At 36.3% G+C, this 19907-nt stretch overlaps 1 protein-coding gene across 4 annotated transcripts in view; it reads right to left on the minus strand.

Moving 5' to 3' along the window:
* The window catches only part of LOC108025705 (serine/threonine-protein kinase tousled-like 1), a 78650-nt gene that overhangs the window by 30836 nt on the left and 27907 nt on the right, over positions 1-19907 (minus strand). The window contains exon 1 of one of the 4 annotated variants that reach the window (XM_050889006.1): positions 5026-5493. The exons of the other annotated variants lie outside the window; for them this stretch is intronic. Within the exon in view, the coding sequence (XP_050744963.1) occupies positions 5026-5409 (384 nt within the window). The 5' untranslated portion in view covers positions 5410-5493. Of the gene's footprint in view, positions 1-5025; positions 5494-19907 lie in introns of those variants that run through there. 4 annotated transcript variants of the gene reach the window in all.

Genomic DNA, 19907 nt, shown 5'->3' on the forward strand with positions numbered 1-19907 from the left:
AGGGGTAGCATCGTCATTTTTTGCGAAAATCGGTCAAAAATGAAATTTTTTAGTTGTGAATGCCATTTGATTGGGAATTTTATTACGAGCTCAACAAGGTATGACATTCTATTTTTGGACCATTACTTTTTTAATTTCGCCCAAAATACGGTTTTTTTTTAGGATTGAAAATAGAGTTTTTTTGGCGGAAACCCGATTTTCTTTTTTTGACCTTTGTTGGTGTAACTTAGTCTAATTGGTCCGAATTCTTTGGTATAAACCTATTTAAAGTGTTATAGTAGTTTTGCTCTGTTTAAAAACAACAACTAATACGAATATTTCATAGTACATTTAACTGGTTGTTGTGTTTTCTAATGAAATATTCTTACTCATAAGCACTGGCTTCAGTCGTTTTCGTTTCACTTTTTTGAGTCAATTACTTACTTAAATAATAGTACAAATAGGTTCAGTCGAAAGCACACGAAAACTTACCTAGAAAGAAAAGAAAATAGAGAACAATTAGTTTCTGGATGCAATTGGTTTTGCTAAATACTTAAATTATCACGAAATAAAATGGAAAAACAATGTCCCCTTTAGATTAAGTAGTAGATGTAATACATAAAAATGTATACAACTATTTTAGAAACCATAAATTATCTGAGTTTCCTGGTGGTTTAAGTAATACCTACACGATTTAATAGGTTTTTTCTTTTAAATTATTTAAAATATTTTAATATTCGACTAAAAACCCATTATTTTATCTGGAAAAAACATTGTACACTCATTTTTATGAATTAAACTGTTGGTAATTGACTGCCTTTGCAATGAAATTTTTTGTTAATTCTTCAAACAGTTTTTAGCTGCAGATGGTCATCATTTCTCTATGTATCTGTATTTGCTATTCACAGATTTTTGTGAGCGAGCTTGCCATTGCGAAAGGCGCTTTAGCAAAAAAGGTGAAGAAATTGGAAAGAGGCAAACAAAAAATTACCTGATATTTTTAAATATTTAAAACGTAGAATAAATAAGCAGCATACATTTTTTTCAGATTATTCAATTCTTGTATTTTTAGAATACCTGTGCACTATATGCGTATGTTAGTAGACCTTTTATTTTCCACTATACATTTTTTTCTTCAATTTTTTCAGACGAAAAAAATGCGAACAAACATCCCAAAAGGTTGAGTTTGAGTCGCACACTCTGTTTGATCTGCAGTAATTAAATTTGTATGGTCAGAAAAACGAATGCCACAGACGCGTACAAAATATTAGTTATAAAAAATAAAGGATGATTTAAAAGTTAAATTCAAAATGTAATTGTCAAATATTATTGGGAGTATTTAGAAAATTTTAAATAGTAGAAAATATAAAAATATTCCAGAGGACGTGGTTTTAGGTTTTTCTTTCAATATCCTGTACATCAATATTTTTTTGACCACTGGTGTCGCGGCGTTCGTGTAAATCCGAGGGTCTTTTATGGGTTCCATTCTCCGACGTTTCTTTTGGGGAAACAACTTACACAAAAGTTCAGCAAAGCAAATTACGTAGTTGATTTCCCTGCGTTCGACAGCAAATTTTAATAATAACAATACAACTACGCATAAAGTGAGCAAACAGAAAACTGACGCAATACGCAGCGTCCACAAAAGCAACGGTGCACTGGGAGAAATTAGGAGATGTTGTAAGAAAATTATAGTTTTATTTTCAGATGCATAAACTAGAAAAAAGCATTATATAAGACATCTTTTTTATTTTTTTATTTTTATTTTAGAATTTTTTTTTGGTACAAGGGCCACATGATTTCTGTAAGTGTAATTGAACAAATACACCCCGGGTCGAAAAGATGCTGGAGTTTTGGGAGACGGGGCATAAATGGGACAGTTGCCGCATCAGTCGGTGATTTTCTTTCTACCACCTTTCCTTCGTGACGCATTAAGTGAGTGAGTGGAGAGGTGGAGCTGACTGGGGATTCAAAAAGATAGATAGATAGGGGGATACTGTCCATGGCGTACATACAGGAAAATACAAAAAAAAATATCTTACGACTTTATTATATTTTTTATATCAAGTACTTTGCTTTTTGAAGCAAATAAATAATTTTTGAATATACTTGGTAATATTTTCCCATAACATATACACTTTTCTGGCCCTTCATTCTCACTTGGAACTAATAGCCCTATGCCCCGCATATCCTTTAGCCCCGCAAAAGGGTTCCTTGGCTTCTCCTCTCAGAGGGAGGATTGGAGGACACAATAAAAGAGTGGCCTCTGTGTAGGTTCCCCTGAATGCCAGGCCCATGGTACATGCACACGTACATAGGCAGAGCCCATGTATTCCGCATTGTCTCGCCACTTTGTATATAAGCATATTTATATGTACCCATATTTGTATCTCGACTCGACAATTGGCCGTTAGTTGTGGGCTGGAGCAGAAAAAAAAAAACGAAAACAGATTCTCCATGTACACACAAAACAAAATAATATCATTTTGTGTGTATATGCACCTCAGACGAGGTCAAATTCACACGGAATGTTTGCCGAACTAGGGAGGAAAAATGAGTGCCCAAATTGCTTATAGTGGGTGTTTTTGCACCCAATGGATTTCGGCGATAAAAGGGATATTATATTCAGCGATTAGGGTAATCTATTTTGAGGGAAATACAAATTTAAAGGGTTGTTTTTTTTTTATTGGCCTAGGTAAGGGGTATTTATAAGATACAATTTGGGATAGACAATCTAATCTTAACTTAAACTTATTTTTATACAAGTTTATGGTATTATAATAGTATATGTACTATAAGAAAATGTTCTTTTCTTGCAAAACCTGAATATTATCGGCACTTTGCCAGTCTTTTGCCTGCCTTTACCTCAATGTCATTTCCATCAGTGGACTAGAAGTTTCTGAAAAACGACGACTATTTGGATCTGGGGTTGGGAATTAGGAAAAGGGATGGGGAAAAGCCACGTGGGACAGCCCACAACGCATAAGAAATTGATTGAAATGCGCAGTATTGTAAAATTATTTAGTTTTTTTTATATTCGATTGGAAAGTAAAACTGGAAATGCAGGCCCTGTCGCTCTTAATGCGTAATTAACGTGTTCCAGACGAAGGGAAAGAGATGACAAGACGGCGACAGAAAGAGATACATATGTACATGAAATATATGGGGAAAATGTAATATATTTTTGCCCTTTTTCGGGGTTGCAAATTTCGCACGATTCTTTTCAGAGTTTTAGGGCTCTCAAACAAAAGCGGCATCGTTCATTCAATTATCTTCAATGCACACACAGACCGCAAAAAAAAGGCACCGACACAGGCGAAGCTAGAAGAGACACAGATACGTTTTGTATCTGGATACAGAATTTCCGTTTGGGCTCTTGTTAAATTTCCATAATGTTCCATCACGCTTCTCGAATCTCGCTCGGCGTTTCTCTTGGCAAGCAGGTGAAAAACAGAGTTTTAATGGCAAATTCCTCAGATTGCAATTTTATAAACTCATATTTTTGTTACAAATTCACAAAATATTTGCAGCAATATGTTGTGTATTTTTCAACCGAAAAATTTAGAAAATATTTCCTCCCTACATATCAATCCAACTAAATATGGTCGAAAAAATACAGTTTTTATACAACATGACTATCAATTTCAATTTACCTAAAATCTTGGCAAACAACAGAGCACAGTATGGTTATCTTTTCACCGAAAATACAAGCCATTTTGAGTGCATGTGCAATCTTTCAGCCGAACAAATAGTCTCAAATAAAAACGAAACGAAAAAATGCATTGCGAAAGCTTACTGAATATACACACACCGAATAAAACTGAACTGAATCACATCGAGAAACCTCGGCAGGCAGGACAGAAGTATTACATATGGATGTGCAAAGCACATATATATATGGGGTTCTATTCCCCCATAACGATTTCACACATTAATATGGAGAGTGAAAAAAATAAATGCAACCAAAGTGACGCATTAGTGTGGCTAAATAAGCAACAATAAATGCGATATGGATCGAAGTCTAGGCAATGGTGTGTAGAAAAATAGTTATGGACTAAAACAAATCCACTTTACTAGGGATCCTTCATTGGAAAAAGTCTCCAAATGGTTTAGTTAGATCCAAAATAAAATCTAGGGGTAAACTCTCAAAGATATGAACAGCAAAACCCTATAATTTCGACCACCTGTGTTTGTAAAACCCCCAGATATACCATATAATATAGGCTAAAAGGCCGCAGAGAGGCGATGTATTGACACTGACATTGAAATGCATTATTCTGTGTGAATTTATTTGTGCTACCTCCACAATTTTGCACTATAAAAATAGCCATAAGGGTTATGTACATACGTGTGTGTGTACATATAACACAATTGTAATTACACGAGGGGTAGATAAACGAGTCCTTTGGCGTTGTGCCTGATCGAACACAAGGAGATACATTGGCAATGGGGTTGGTTTTCGGTGACTCATTTCACGGCTTCACCTCATGGATTACCTTATGCGATTGTCATCCAGAGTGCTTCATCGCTATGATGAACTCAGCGAAATGATATTTCCCCATTTTCAACACGAGTTGAACTGAAGATAAGTCAGATTAGTGAGTAATGGCGAAAGATCAACAAAAGTAAGTATTAAATCCACATGAGTGTATATCGTTTATAGTTAGGTGGAGATAAGATCAGATAAGGGAATTACGAATAGAATTATTTATCGTGTTGGAAAAATGTTAAAGAGTTGATAATAATACTTATATGACAATCGTTGGAATCTTTATACAAATGTTCTGTCCTAAACCGAAACATTCTTTCCCTATCTACCGTAGCACTATTATCTACTATCTACCTTTAAAAAATATATATTTTTTGTTGTTAAAATCAGTTTGATTTGTCAATACTTCTTTATATTGTGAAATAATTTTAAATTCCATCTGTTGTTGATATTTACTGCTGTTGTTGAAATTGTTGGTGTTTTTTCAACAATTCTCAATATCCTTAGTTTAACTTAAATAATTCCTAAACATTTGTTTTGTAAAACTAGAAACTTACATAAAAATCTTTATAAAATAAATAATAAACATCGTCCTCGAGATTGTTGTTGTTATTCAGTATTTGTTGTTGTAACTGCTGGTTGCTGCTGCTGTTGTTGTTATTAGTGTTGTTATTATTATTATTGTTGTAACTATATTGATAGCTGTTGTGACAACTATTGCTGCTATTATTGTTGTTATTTATTTGACTGTTACACACTAGCAAATGTTGCTGCTGCTGTTGTTGTTGCTGTGGCAATAATAAGAGTTGCTGTTGTTGCTGCTGCTGTTGCACTTGCAATATGTGTTGCTGTTGCTGATGTTGTTGTTGGTGGTGGTGGTGAAGATGGTGGTGATGGAAATGTTGTTGATAGCTGGGCGCCTGCAATTGCCAATTTTGCATTGCACACACATGTAGATAAACCCGCTACACATAAATATATTTATACTTTCAACTTTTTGTAATATTATTTTATTATTTTGGTAACTGCCTGCGAGAAAAATGCACAAGAAAAAAATTAGCACGCACGGTAATATAAGTTCACGGTAATATTTGTTATTGATTATATTTGGAATATTTTTTATATTTTTTTAAAGTTTTTCTTCTTTTTTTTATGAAGTGTTAAATTTTCATTGTTATTTTTTTTTTTAATTGGTTTATTTTTATTTTTTGTTAAGTTTTTCCAGGCTTTTCCAATTATTTTCAATCAATTAGTTTAATCAAGAGTATTTATTGATTATATTTACTTATTGTTCCCTCGCGATAATTTTCGTTGCCTCTTCTTACTTAATATTTTATTGACTTCTTGTTGTCTTTCTCTGCTTATTTCGATTTTCGCTTCTTATTGTTTCTGGTTTTATTTATTTTTGTTTGCATACTTAAACTTGAAATGAGCTCAAGGTAAAAAATTTGTATCAACGACCGCAGTGACGTCAACGTCGACTGCGACAGCAACGGCGACGTCGGCAGAAAAAAACACTTGAAAAAAAGGCGACCAGCTGTTAAGCGCTGTTATGCCATATAATTCGGTTATTTTGCTTTCAGCCAAAAAAAAACCCCGAAGCAAAATAGAGAACAACTGATAAGAAAGAGGGCTTTTTGCTATTTTTAAGCCAGGAATTGTATTATTTTTTGCTCTTGCTGCTAACCAAATTAATTAATTTTTTTTTTATTTTTATACCTATATGTTTTGTAATCTCTTGTCAATGTTGTTGTGTATTTATATTTAGCTCGCGCCGCGTGTTTTGTTGTTGTTTTGTTTGTTTTGCTTTTTCGACTGAGGCGAAAAAAAAAGTAAAGCGAAACGAAACGATGACGCTCTCTGCCGACGTAGGCAGAATGCACTCACACACACACCGCACACACAAACACACACGCATACACTGATAAAAACAACGAAGAGAATACGCAAAAAAGGCATTGAAAGCAAAACAACAAAAATTGTTCGTAGGGCGCAGCAAGTAAAAAAAAAAAACAAAAACAACAAGAAAAAAAGCCATGAGTACGAGTACATAAGCCTGTATCTGTGTGTGCACACACACACACGCACGCACACACGCAAGTGCAAAAACTGTAGCAAAGGCAATAACAAAAATGTTCTAGCATAACTGTTCTACCCCCTACCCCCACGCCTACCCCAACCACCCCCTGGCCTCACCCATGGCCCCCTTTCCCCCCACCTTTTCTCCTCGCTGTCCCCTTCTTCTTCTCCTTCGTCTTCTCTCCTTCTATTTCTTCCCACTGTTGTTGTTGTTGTTAGGCGGAAATATTGTGTATGCCAAAAAGCAATTGCAATATTTGGACATGGGCGAAATAGGGGGGTGAGAATAGGGGGCAAACAAGAAAAGGGGGCGTCGAAATAGGGGGCAAAACTAGGGGGTGCGAGAAGGGAGACAGGGGGGCCACTGCAATAGTGGCATTCTCTGTATTTTTCAATTATTTTATTTCAATATGCCAACTTTCAATTACCAAAACAAAAATATTTCAAAATTAAAAGAAGAATGTTTTATGGAAGATTTCACTTAGCTTTGACTTAAACATAAAATTAAAATGCAAAATATTGTGATTGGAAAAATTGAGACAATGCACTGTCAAAAATAGGTTGCAATTAAAAATGAAAATATTTGTAAACATTACAAATTTGTGGAATTTTTGATTCAAATGCTGTGTCAAAGTCAATTTTAAGGTTCGTATGATATCATGTCATAAACGTTGTGTATGTGGCATTATCGACTAATAATTAAGGCCGCCGAAATGAGTCAACTCTTACTTTTAGTGTTAAATTCCCCATTCATCTGGACGCTTCTTCCGTTGTCTCATACACATTTTTTTCACATCTTCTCATCGGTTCCCTCTGACTCAGCCCACGTCGCTAGCAAAATGAATCAAGAATCTTAAAAAATCGAAAATATTTTTGTTTTTCTTTTCCAATTTTTCGGGGAATGCTAATGATTGCCCTTGGAATATGCTGTCACTATATGATTCATGTCCTTCGGGTTGCTTTAGAATTGTTTATCGATAAGCAAATATTTCGTAACTTTGGTCACACTGAAAATTCCTAGCTTTTAATTTTCAAGGAGTTTTTAGGTGCACTCACACAATAAATGTATACTTAATTAAACAAGGAATTAGCAACCCCTGAAAGTGTTCCCTTTTCGCTGCCTTCCCGCATTTTATTTTTATAAATTAAACAGGCAAACAGCAAAAGGAAAGAAAAACAATATAAATGTCAAATGGAATTGGGGAAAACGGGGAGCATGTGCAAATGAGTGCATGAATAAATGATGCATAATGGAATGGGGGGAAATTGAGTGGGAAGCAAAGTGCCAAAGAAGAAAAACTTTTTTCTGCTATAATAATATGAGAAACGGAAAGAAAAATTTATATATATACATATATATATGTATGTATATATAAATATATAAAGATGTAGATATGTGTTGGTACTTGGTGCTGTGAGTCTGAAAATGAAATGGTAAACTGTAGGCATCATCAGAGTGGCGACTCAAGCCGACTTCGAGACTTGGTCTCTCGGCTATACCGCTCTGTCCGTATGTATTCCAACTTTTGTAGGTATGTATATCTGTCTGTCTGAGTTCCCCGTATCTGTTTGGCCGCAGCAACAACAACGGCAACAACAATCGACTTGTGTACATAATGTGTATCTGTATCTAAACAAGCGACAAGAAAAAAAGGAGGAGGCGAAGAGCTTCAACCATTGAACCGGTTGAAGTCATATTTGCCACTGTACAAGTCGGGGCCCAAGAAGAGGAAGAACAGCCCAGCTAGCAACACCACTAAACAAAAAAAAGGCACCAGAAACACCAACAACTTCAGAGCGATAAGCCTCGAAATCGTTGACAGCCAAAAGTCTACCCATTATTGCGGAGCACACTTACTTCTCTACATATAAGTGTTAATCTTGAGCGGTTTTGGAACGAAAACTGTAAGATATCTTGATATCCATACAAAAAAGATCTATAAAAACCTATAAGCTAAGCAAGGAAACGTATATTATATCAAATATTCATATAATAATCTATCATAGCATATTATACAATATACAATACAATACAATATACAATATTGTATCATATCACATCATATATCATATCATATCATATCATATCATAAAATCATTTATAATACCATATCATATAATCATATATCATATTATATCATATAATCGTATAATATATGAAATTATCCTAAAATGTTTCTTCTAAAATGCTCTGCTGAGTTTTAAATGTTTATCTAAAATTCTGAAGATTTAGCAAGACAGAAAGAACTCAGACCAGTATTAAAGGTGAAACACCAATGCTCAATATGAACATATTGTACGTAATTGTATCTTATTAAAAGAAAAGTATTAACCTATTATTTATTACAATAACAAACCAAGTAATCGTCTAAGATTCACTTTCGCGTTGAATCAGGAAGCAAAATAGTTTAGCAAAATGGCAATATCCAATACACAATCATCCTAACCCATTTTCCAAGCCCACCTCGACACAACTGACATCTTTAGTTCCTGAACAATAAATAAATTGTTAACCAAATAGAGCGACAGCACAGTTGTTCTTCGCTTTGACTTCAATGGCAAACAGAAAAATTATGTATACACCAGCGAATCGAATCGGTGGTTTATGCCTGACATATGTGCGCTATGTACTCGGGTGCGTGCGGATATATTGACGCATAAATATATTATGTACGCCCCGAAATACATGCATATATCTTTATGGGTTCGTGTAGATGTACTCTGAGGCAGCGACAAATTTCGGTTGTTTGGGCTTTATTATTATTATTTTTTGTCGCTTTTTTTTCTTTTTTTTTTTTGGTGTCCATCGGTCGGTCGATTAAAGCACTCACCCCCCAAAACCACACACCTCTGATAATTTCTCGCTCATTTTGCGCCGAGTTTCGGTTTCGAGTCGACTTCCAATTCGGTCTCGGGGATTCCAATTCGAGACTCGCCACGAAGGCAGCCCGAAAAAATAATATAATGGGAAAATATAAAGAGAGACAAAGTCGGCGACGGAGGCAAAAGACCAAGCATTGAATTTAGTTCAAGCACCAACACTTCCCCATCCCCACCTTCTCTTTATTTTTTTTTTTTTGGAAACCCCTCTTTTTGCCCCGCCCCGGGCCCCTTTTTCAGCGACGCCCCTGTCCCCTTCGTGTGTATCCGGAGTTCTGTGTATTAATTCTAATAAGAAGGAAAAAGCATCTGCAGCAGCAGCTTCGAATGAATGCTTTCAGTTCAGCGTACAGTGGCCACTCGTTACCGAGAAGCCGTTACCAATTTGGAAGGATTAATCAAATACTGCAGCTCGAGTTCCCAATTTTGAAATATTTTTAAAACATTTGTTAAATTCCTAAGCACATGTATAATGTCGATTGAGACTACTACTTTTTAAAACTAAATTAAAGAAAAATTATTATAATGATGCAGCTCGAATTCCCAATAGGTTCTAGCTCTTATCAGGTCTGTGCTTATTTAAAAACAAACTATTTGAAATCATTAAATCATTTTGAAATACTTTTAAAACTTGTTATATTCCTAAGCATAAGTATAAGCTCGATTAAGAATTCTTGAAATTTGTTTACTTTTCAAAACTATTTTTAAATTTTTCGAAATTTAGTATAATAAATAAATTTAGCTGTTACTTCTCTCTAACAAAAAAAGGTGGTAAATAATATCAATCTTTGGTTAATGATTTACTTTACAAAACCTCATTAGTTTAATTTCAAATCTTTTATAAATTTGATAAAACATTTTTATTATTTTACTACTTTATCATTCATTTTTCCTCTTTTATTTATTATAGATTCTAGCAAATTAAAATTAAAATTTGTCCAACATTTGTTTTCTGCAATTTTCACAAGCGAGTGATCACTGTACAATTGACAGGCCAACTGTGTGCTTGTGGCCTAGCTGACTGTTAGCCGTTTTTTCTCTTCTGCCGAAGTTGAGTCGTTGCTTTGGTGGCTATCTCGTTGGGCTTTAGTCGTATTTCTTCTTACTTCTCTGGTTGTAGTTGTTGCTGGCAGACGGTTGACAACAATGCCAATGCACCGCCAACAACTACAGCGGCAACAAGAAGTTGGCCCGAGAGCAAGAGCTACTTGGCCATGTTAATTGCGGGGCAATATCAATTTCTGTGTGTATCCATCAGATTCGCGATTCGCGAGATACTTTTGCGAGTCGAGATCGCCGAACCGTTATCTTTGGCGCCGAGCAAGAACACAGCCACAATAAAAATCGGAGAAAAATACGTGATTTGTTCGAGACATGCTTGCCAGATACAAAGATACACATAGATACGCGAGATACAGATACGATTTACATATAAACAATCTTTTTTTTTGCGCAAAAAAAAATAGCACAAAGTACACACACAAAGCACAAGATGATGAAAACGTGGAGGAGGCGGGGTGAGCGATGATGAAGAAAAACAAAGAGGAGAGGCAAACAAAGCTTTGAAAAAAAAAAACCAAACACCAACCAAAAACATTTTTGCTGCCCATTTTTATGGTGAATTTCGCCACTTCTTGGGGATTTTCCTTTGCTATGCGCGGAAAAAAGGGTTTCCCATTCAAATTCCTCCTCAAAGCATGTACAAATCTATTTCATTTTAATTTCCCCTCTTTTATTTTCCAACCGCCGCAGGGAAAGCAAATTTTCGTCCCTTGTTGACAGGAAAAACACACAGATTTTCCATTTTTGCTAAGGGGAAAATGCTGTATTTAAATGCGGGGCTGTATGTCTTATAAATTTTTTGATTAAGTTTATTATTATTTTAGTAAACGCAAAAAATAAATATATTTTATTTTTGCTCTTGGAATTTAATCATTAACTATACATTAAATAAGAAATATGCTTTTCTGTTTCCCTTCTTTTTAGGAATCTTAGGAAAATTCTCTAGAATATGATTTCGTGGTCTTGTTTTAAATATAATTTCTGTTTATACTGGAGAAGGTCTTGAAATTAAATCATTAATTATCGATTTAATAAGAAATATGCTTTTCTGTTATCCTTCTATTTAAGTCTCTTAGGAAAGGCCTTAAAATAGTTTTCCACTTGTTTTGGGAAACCTCCAAAATATTTGGCCCACATTTCCCGATCTATCTATGCCTTTTCGCCTCCTTTTGCCAAATCTATTTGGCCTTAATGTATGATCATATATTTTTCGCTTTGTTTTGCTTTAGTTTTTCTTTTTTTTTTATATTTCAATTGAAACTTTTTCGAATATTTATTTTCGGCACACAAAAACAACACACACATTAACCAACAAAAAAAAATAGGCGGTCTCAATGTTTACACTTGTTTGTCTTGCCTTTTAGCCATTTTTTTATCTTATTTTGGGATTGTTTAAACAAAATGCACACTGAAAAAAAAGGCACACGGTTTGGGATTCGATGTTTTTGCTTGTTTATACTTGAAGTTTTATATTGCTGTTACTTTGGTTTTACCTTTGTTTTTATGCGAATTATTGTAGTTATTTCTTTTATTTGTTATGGCTTGTTTTAGCAATGCTTTTGGGCTTTTAGCATGGTAAATTACTGGTACTTGTTGTTGTTTTTTCGTTACCGTTTTGATTTTGATGGCGTTTGAATTGCGACTGAAACCGAAACTGAATTGATGCTGCTCGCCTCTCCCTCTCGCCCTCTCCCTCTCTCGCTCGTTCGCTGTCTTTGTCTCTGTCTCGCCCTCGCCACCTCTCCCTCTCTCACTCTCCTCCGCTGCCGACGCCGACTGCGACGCCGGCGCTCGCTTTGCATGCAGCCCAAAGGAGGCGTGAGCGAGAGGGGTGGAGTGGGGGGTGGAAGGCGGGAGGTGGATGATGGGCGGTGGCAGGGGGGTGGGCATCGGGTAGGTTCTCATTTTGCCTAGCAGCATTTTCAATTTAAACGCACTCTCACACACACCAGCACACAAGCACACTCAACGCACACACACTCTCACACACTGGCACACAAGTGCAGCGACGTCAACTTAGCTAAAAACTTCGAAATGCGTAAGCTACGTCGACTGCGCTGCCTACGCCGACATCGTGGCCCATTCGCGCACACACCATTTTTTTCGCAAACTTTTTTTTATGTGTAGGTCCAGGCCAAACAGCAGCGGCTGAAAAAATATAGCCGAAGCAAAAATGTTCAAGTCCAAGGTCCTTAAATAAAAAAATGTTTTATAAATATATCAAATTAAATTTAGGAACTCAATAAAAAGTTTTATATCACAAGGATTTTTTTACACAAGAAAAAAAATTCATAGAATAATAAGATATGTTTAGAAGTAAAAATACGAAGAATTGTTTAAAAAGTGTATTACATAGGAAAAGAGTTTTAATTTTTTATCAAATATTCATAGTATTAATATCTATCATATCTCTATCATATTTATTTTAATCAATCAATCAAACTTTATTTCAGCACATCTAAATTCAACACTTAAAAAAAAACACAGAACTGCAAGCATTTACCCTGACAGTTTATAGAATTTATGACATTAAACTTTTTAAAAATTTTTTTTAACTGGACTTGAACCTAAACTTTGGTAGCACCTATAAATTAGTGCCTTACTTTGTTGACCTCAGGTGTGCGAGCAGCCCCGCTCCCCTCCCGCACTCGTTAACCCTGCGAACGCGAGGCTTAACTCACTCATTTCGCATCGTTTTCAGTCAGTTTTCGTCGCCAGGTCCGCGGCCTCATCGTGGTTACTCTGCCGCCAGGGCTCTCCACCTCTTCACTTGCTCTTTAGCACCCCTTTTGGCATCCGTCTTGGCCATATACCCAGATCCACAGCCACTGCCACATCCACAGCCACATCCACATCCACTTGCACATCCACCTCATCCATCCACATCCATTCGACTCGCTCTTCAGCGAAGAAGCAGAACAAGGTGGCAACAATTGCGTTGCAGCCCAAGGACTGCATAGATACATTCATTCACTCACTCACTCGGTACTCACTTGAAATATCGAAGAGCCAGATTACCCGTACATATGTACAGCGGGGCAGAAAACTCTTGTTTATAAATGGTGAATTACCCAAGGAATGTGTAACAGGTGCTATTCCAACAGGGTTACTAAATCACTAAGCTATTATAGTATATATGATATTTTATATTACATTATAATATACTATATTCATATATAGTATATATTATATTATGATGCATTTTAAAGTTGTTTAATGATATATAGTTATTTATATACATAACAACTAATAATTGTTTTAACTATTTAAAGTTTAGTTTTCAAGTATTTTTAGTTTGAAAATATTATAATACACTTTGGCATATAAATCTCATCTTGGAAAACACAATACTATTAAATGTCAAAAAGAGTTGATATTTGATATATCCTAATAAACAGATTTGATTTAAAAAGATTTATCGATATTTAAACAATGTAGTTTGATCAAAAAAAATTGTTGAGGTATTGACAGCACTTAAAAAGTTTTTTTTGTAAAAACAAAATAATAAATGTAATTCTATTAAAAAAAATAAAGCTTTTTTCGAAAAAATATTTTCGTCCATTAACAATATCTGAAATCATTTTTCTTTTTACTTGGAAACATTTTCTTTTACTTGGAATCATTTTCTTTTACTTGGAAACATTTTTATGTGATCTATTATTATTATTGAGTATGATTCCATGTTACCCCCAAAAAGCAGGGCATTTAAGAGGTCCCACAATTAGGAGTTATTAGGTTACTCAGGAGTTCGGAGAACGGAACACCCAGGCTTTCATCGTGCCATTTCGCAGGGTTAACGAAGAAGCAGGCCCACTGTGGCCTCTGTTGTTGTTGTAGTTGTTGTCGTTGTGGTTGTTGTTGGTGTTTTTGGTGTGGTTGCTGTTGCTGTTGCTGCTGCTGCTATTTGGCCATCAAGAGCACAGCAGAGCAGCGAGAGACAGACAGAGAAAGGGGAGCAGTTCGCACAGGACAGGACACAAGTCGTCCTTTTTGTCGGCCGAGGTCCGGGTCTTCGCTGCTTTGTTTTAGCCAACAGCCTGTGCCTCTGCCGCCGCTGTTGTTGCTGCTGTTGCTGCTGCTTGTCGATGATGAAGTGGCCGACAACGACAACCACGAGACGACGCAACGACAACAGCAACATCATCAGGGGGCAGGCAGCAGGCAGCAAGCACGGCAGCAACGTCGTCGCATCGCAATCGCGGCATGCGTCGTTTTATAGATGGGATTGTGTGTGTGTATATCTCGAGACCCCCAAAGCCTGCCCCCTGCCCCCTGACCCCCCCTCACCATGGCACCAGCTGCCCCTGCCCCATCCCACATATATATACACATAGATCTGTGTGTGTTGTGCGCGGCGCATAATATTCCGCACGCACATACAACAACAAGAAGAGCAACTACAGCAAGATGTTGCTGCTGTGCGGCAGCAACAACAACATCAACACACGGCAGCAGCAGCAGCAACAGCAGCAACAACGGCGGCAACAAGCGCACTTTAAGTGTAGCAAAATGGACTGCAAAACTTGTGTACAGTACTCGTGGCATATGTACACAATATACGAGTGCATACATACATACATGACCAGCCTCCCCCCTCCCTGCTCCCTGCCCCCTTCCCCTTCCACACACACACTATCCCCCTTCCAATATATACATATATGTATGTGCTGGGCACATAGACCAAAATCCCAAAGGGGGGTTACGTACTGCTCAGATTTTCGCAGGCTGGTGTTTCGGCTAATTATAATACCAAGACAGTTCAAAGATGCCAGGAAAAGGTGGTGGTCTTGTAGGCACATATTTTATACACATGTGCGTACATCATGTACATTAGGTAGTATGAAAACGCTCCCTCCAGTCACCAGCAGTCACCAATGACTAAACCAAAAAAAATACAATCAAAACTGGAATAGAAATCACCACGAAAAAATGCTGTATTAAATAATTACCAGTTAAGTCAATTAAGTAAAAAAACATAATAATAAGATAAAGATTATATTGTGCACCTGCACAAGTCATCTCACTAGTTCAAAACAAAGATGCTAAAAAATGTTCTTAATGTTCCAATTTCAAGCCTTAAACGTATGCATTCTACCAAGTACTAAGCTTTAAAATATTTTAACAAAAATAATGCTCCCTAATCTATGGTAAAAGTTAATCATCATGATTAGGTCAATATATTTTCGGCATACCATTTTACTTGATAGCCTTTTGCACCTGTTTGATATGGAGAGTATTGCATTCCCTGCAGGCTGCGCAAAGTGCAAAGAAAATATGAGCTGCATGTGTATTGTATTTATTATTGGGCAATATCCAAGGAAATGCAAAGAGCAAAAACCCAAAAAAAAAAACAAAAAAAAAGGGTTACACCAGCCGGCAGAGTGAGACAGATGCAGGCCAGAGCGAGGGAGAGGGCAGTAGTTGCCAACTGCAGTCAGCCAACAGTAACCAGTTTTGCAATGCTGCTGCTGCTGCTGCTGCTGCTGCAGCAACGGCAGCAACATCAACGCACAGCAGCAACATCAAGTCGAACAATCGTCAAATACACAAAATCCACTTTGCAAATCATCAGCCATGGCGCTACGGGTCCCGGGTAACAAAATCCGGGTCCGTGCTTGGGTTCGGGTCGGGGGGCTCAAAAGTCCGGGTCAAAAATGGGTGTGGATTGTGGGGGGGTGGGGGGTGCTGGGCCTCTCGTCCACATACGCGTGCAACATGCAACTTGAGAGCTTTTCCAGCTCCACATCAGAGACATTTTCCAGTGCAAAAATGAAAATGCAGCAAGGAATTCCTACCGGGTGTTTTCCATGTTCCAGCAAAGTACAACAAAAAAAATGAAAACACACACACTCACACAGTACTAGTAAAAAGGAAAGGAAAACACACAGAAATTATATACACACACCACCACCACCACGCCTACTTTTTGCTACGCCCACGCCTCTGCACCGAATAAAATTGCATTGGAAAATCGGCAAAGTCCCCAGAACTGGAAAATGTCTGCAGCTCCTACATACATATAGATGTGTGTAAGGGAGTTTTTTTTTATATTTTTAAGAGGGGGTGGCAGTGGGGGGTGGAGGGGGTGTTGGTTGAAAGGTAACAACGCCAAAGCTCTAACCGAAAGTAAAGTGAGGTTGAAAAAAATAAGAGATAGACAACAACTGGCACACACCGAAAAAGCTTCATATTAAAACGAGCGAGTAAATGTGTCAGATAATTCACAGCAAAACAGTGCGAATAATTGTGTTACAATCATGATGCGAAGCAGAAACCTATTTATAAATGTATCTCAGAGATATAAGATCTAAAGGATAGATGAGTAAATATAAAACTTAGCAACGTTAAAACTAATTAGTTATCCCTTAGTCTACTCTAGATTTATTAGAAAAAGAGATCTAGAAAAATGTAAGTAAAAATAATGTATAACAAACTCTAGGATTAAGAATATCTAAAAACAAAAGTATCTTAAACTTGAAGATGTATACAGATTCCAATAAGATTTTATATTTTTAAGTAATATTAACTCAATTTGCATTTCTTACAAAATGTTCCCCTTTCTTAATATATTTGATGATTTGATGGATGCTATTTCCCTGGAAAAAATATTTAATGGCTTTATTTGGCCCGAGGACGGGTACATGAATTTTTTATGTGGAAATGTGCGACAACCCTTTATTTAGCGAGTGCCCTGTCATCCAATTGGAATGAGTGTAAAATGCCGCCGCCTTCCATTTAATCAGCGAGTGCCATAACAAAAATGATGGGCCCCGAGAGCTTTAATGCCAAGATGGGGGGAAGGCAAAGAAAGAGCAAAATAAAGGGGCAATAAGTGGTGGTGGAAAATGAAAGAAAAAATAAGAAAAAAAAATTTAGAAAAAAAGAAAGAAAAAAATTAGTAGAAAGGTAGATTTCATAAAAAAAACATTAAGCAAAAAAAAATAAAATAAAAAAAGATTAAATTAAAAAAAACAACAAACAAAGAAGCGCAAAGTTTGCTCAGAGTTCGCACATCAAACACGCGAACAACTTGCAACAAGTTTGAAGTCGCTGCTAAAAATAAAATCGAAAAACCGAGCAGAACGAGATGTCCCGACGGATAGCCCCCTCTCTACACCCTTTGCTCTCACTCTTTCTCTCTCTCTCTCGCACACTCTCTTCTGGTCTGCTCTCTCGCCAGAAGCAACAAAAAAAAAAATATGTGATACGACAGTGATTACGCGATTTTCCATAATAAATGTTGTGGTAAAGGCGACCTTCCGGTTATGGCAACCTCACCAACACACACAGACGGCCCGCTCGAGACTCGCACACTCACACGCACACACCTATGCAGCCACCCATGCAAAATACGAACACGAGCACTTGTTCGGATTGCCGACACGAAAAATCAACAACAACACGACGACCTTCCTTGCTCTCTCGGCCGCTCTGACTAACCGCTCACCCACCGCTCCCCCCATAAACTGCAGACACTCTCTCTAGCGGAAAATGTCGGTAAACAGTGCAACCGGTTTTTTTTTGCTCGCACATGGGAAAAAAGGAAACATCACGATAAGCACAGTGGGGCAATGTCGAAAAAACATAGCATACTTATTGGGGTTTTGCAGGAAATGAGTGTTTTTCACAGGATATCTGCAAATTGTTAAAAATTAAGCTTAATTCAGATGAAATTCTACCTGTTTAGTGGTTAATCAATTTTTTTTAGATTTATTTATTCGGTTGTCAAATATATAAATACTGACATTAACATAAATCCTTTAAGGAGTTTATCCATTATTATGTATATAATTTCGAAAAAAAATAGTTAAAAACATACATCATTGCTTTGGTAAGTTACTTTAATTTTGAAAATATAAATTTTGACATTCTTTGTTCATAGTTTAAAATATGCTGCTTTTATCGAAGGTGTTGTATTTTTGTTACCTTAAAATAAGATACTTGAATCAGTCGATAAAAAAAATTTTCTTTACTAAAGGTGGTTAAATTTTTTTTATTTAAACTAAGCCATTTAAGTCAAGTGTCAAGAGAATATACCTAATAGCAGGCTCCATTATTTCATTTTAATGTTAACTTAATTTAACCTAATTTTTTTAAAGAATTAGTAAAAAAAAAATGTACACCAAAGGGCGAGCTCTTCGCCCACCGTGCTGTTCCAGCAATGTCGACGCATTTGTTTCGACGAGAGTCTAAGTCCAAGTCCCCAAAGCTCGACTGCCTATCGTCCCCCTTCCGCATCTGTTTTTCCCACCGTTCCACGCCACCCCCCTGAAGTGTTGTTGGTGGCCGCCTATGGCTCGTTTTACTAGGCTAATCATGTGTTCTGGTTTTCGGATTTGTGTGAGAGCCCCTGACTTCGCTGCTGTCAGCCCGTGTCGGTGTGCGGCGAGTGTGTGCTGGTGTAAGTGGGCGCTGCAGTGGTGTTGGTGCCTCGCTGCCGCCGTGTGTTTGAGCATTCGCATTCATTCAACGCTCAACCTCAACGGTTGCGTCGCTTTGGGGGCGCGCGCACATTGAATTCGGCTGAGAGCTTTGCAATTTTGTCGGTCCGTTTTACTTTTCGTTTTTGTTGCTTTTGCCGTTTTTCTCGCCGTTTTTTCATACCCATTGGTTTGAGGGTATATGTTTTTTAAATAGTACTTGTATTTATTAAGCTTATTTTATAATTAAGATCTACTGATTTTTTATTCTGAATAATTGGTAGCTTGAAAATCCCTCATCTATGTGAATTAGGATCATTTTTTTTTTAAATATATTTTTATTGCATACTTTTTGGGAACCAAGTTTCCTTTTACTATTCGCTTGAGTCCATCCACGAATGCGTTTGTTTCTTTCAAAGTAAAGTTGTCTTGTTACTTTGATAAATGATAATATTAAAATTAATGTAAAATATAAGGAACTACAAAGTAAATTATAACCAATCAAGCCAAAAAAAAAAATACAAAATAAATAAATAATTGGAAACTTTTACAAAAAATATAAGAAGTATCAATAGAATCAAATTTTATCGATTTTTTCTTCTCCATTTAAATATTTTTGTATTTAAATTAATTGAAAAACAATTTCTGAACTTGAAGTAAAAATATCCGTTTTTAAAAAATGGTTTTTGAACTTATAACAAATATTTCAATTTTTTCAAACCTTTTTTTTCTGATCTTATAGTAAACATTTAATTTTTTTTTTGAAAATGGTTCTTGTTTTCTGAACTTATAGTAATAAGTTTACATAGTAACATAATAACATATATAGTACATACATATCTCTCCATTTAAATATTTTTGTATTTAAATTATTTGGAAAAAAATTTCTGAACTTATAGTAAACATATCCGTTTTTAAAAAATGGTTTCTAAACTTATGGCAAATATATCAATTTTTTCAAAACGTTTTTTATTTTCTGATCTATAGTAAATATTTAA

The sequence above is a fragment of the Drosophila biarmipes genome, chromosome X (assembly GCF_025231255.1).
Source record: "Drosophila biarmipes strain raj3 chromosome X, RU_DBia_V1.1, whole genome shotgun sequence".
Classification (NCBI taxonomy): Eukaryota; Metazoa; Arthropoda; class Insecta; order Diptera; family Drosophilidae; genus Drosophila; species Drosophila biarmipes.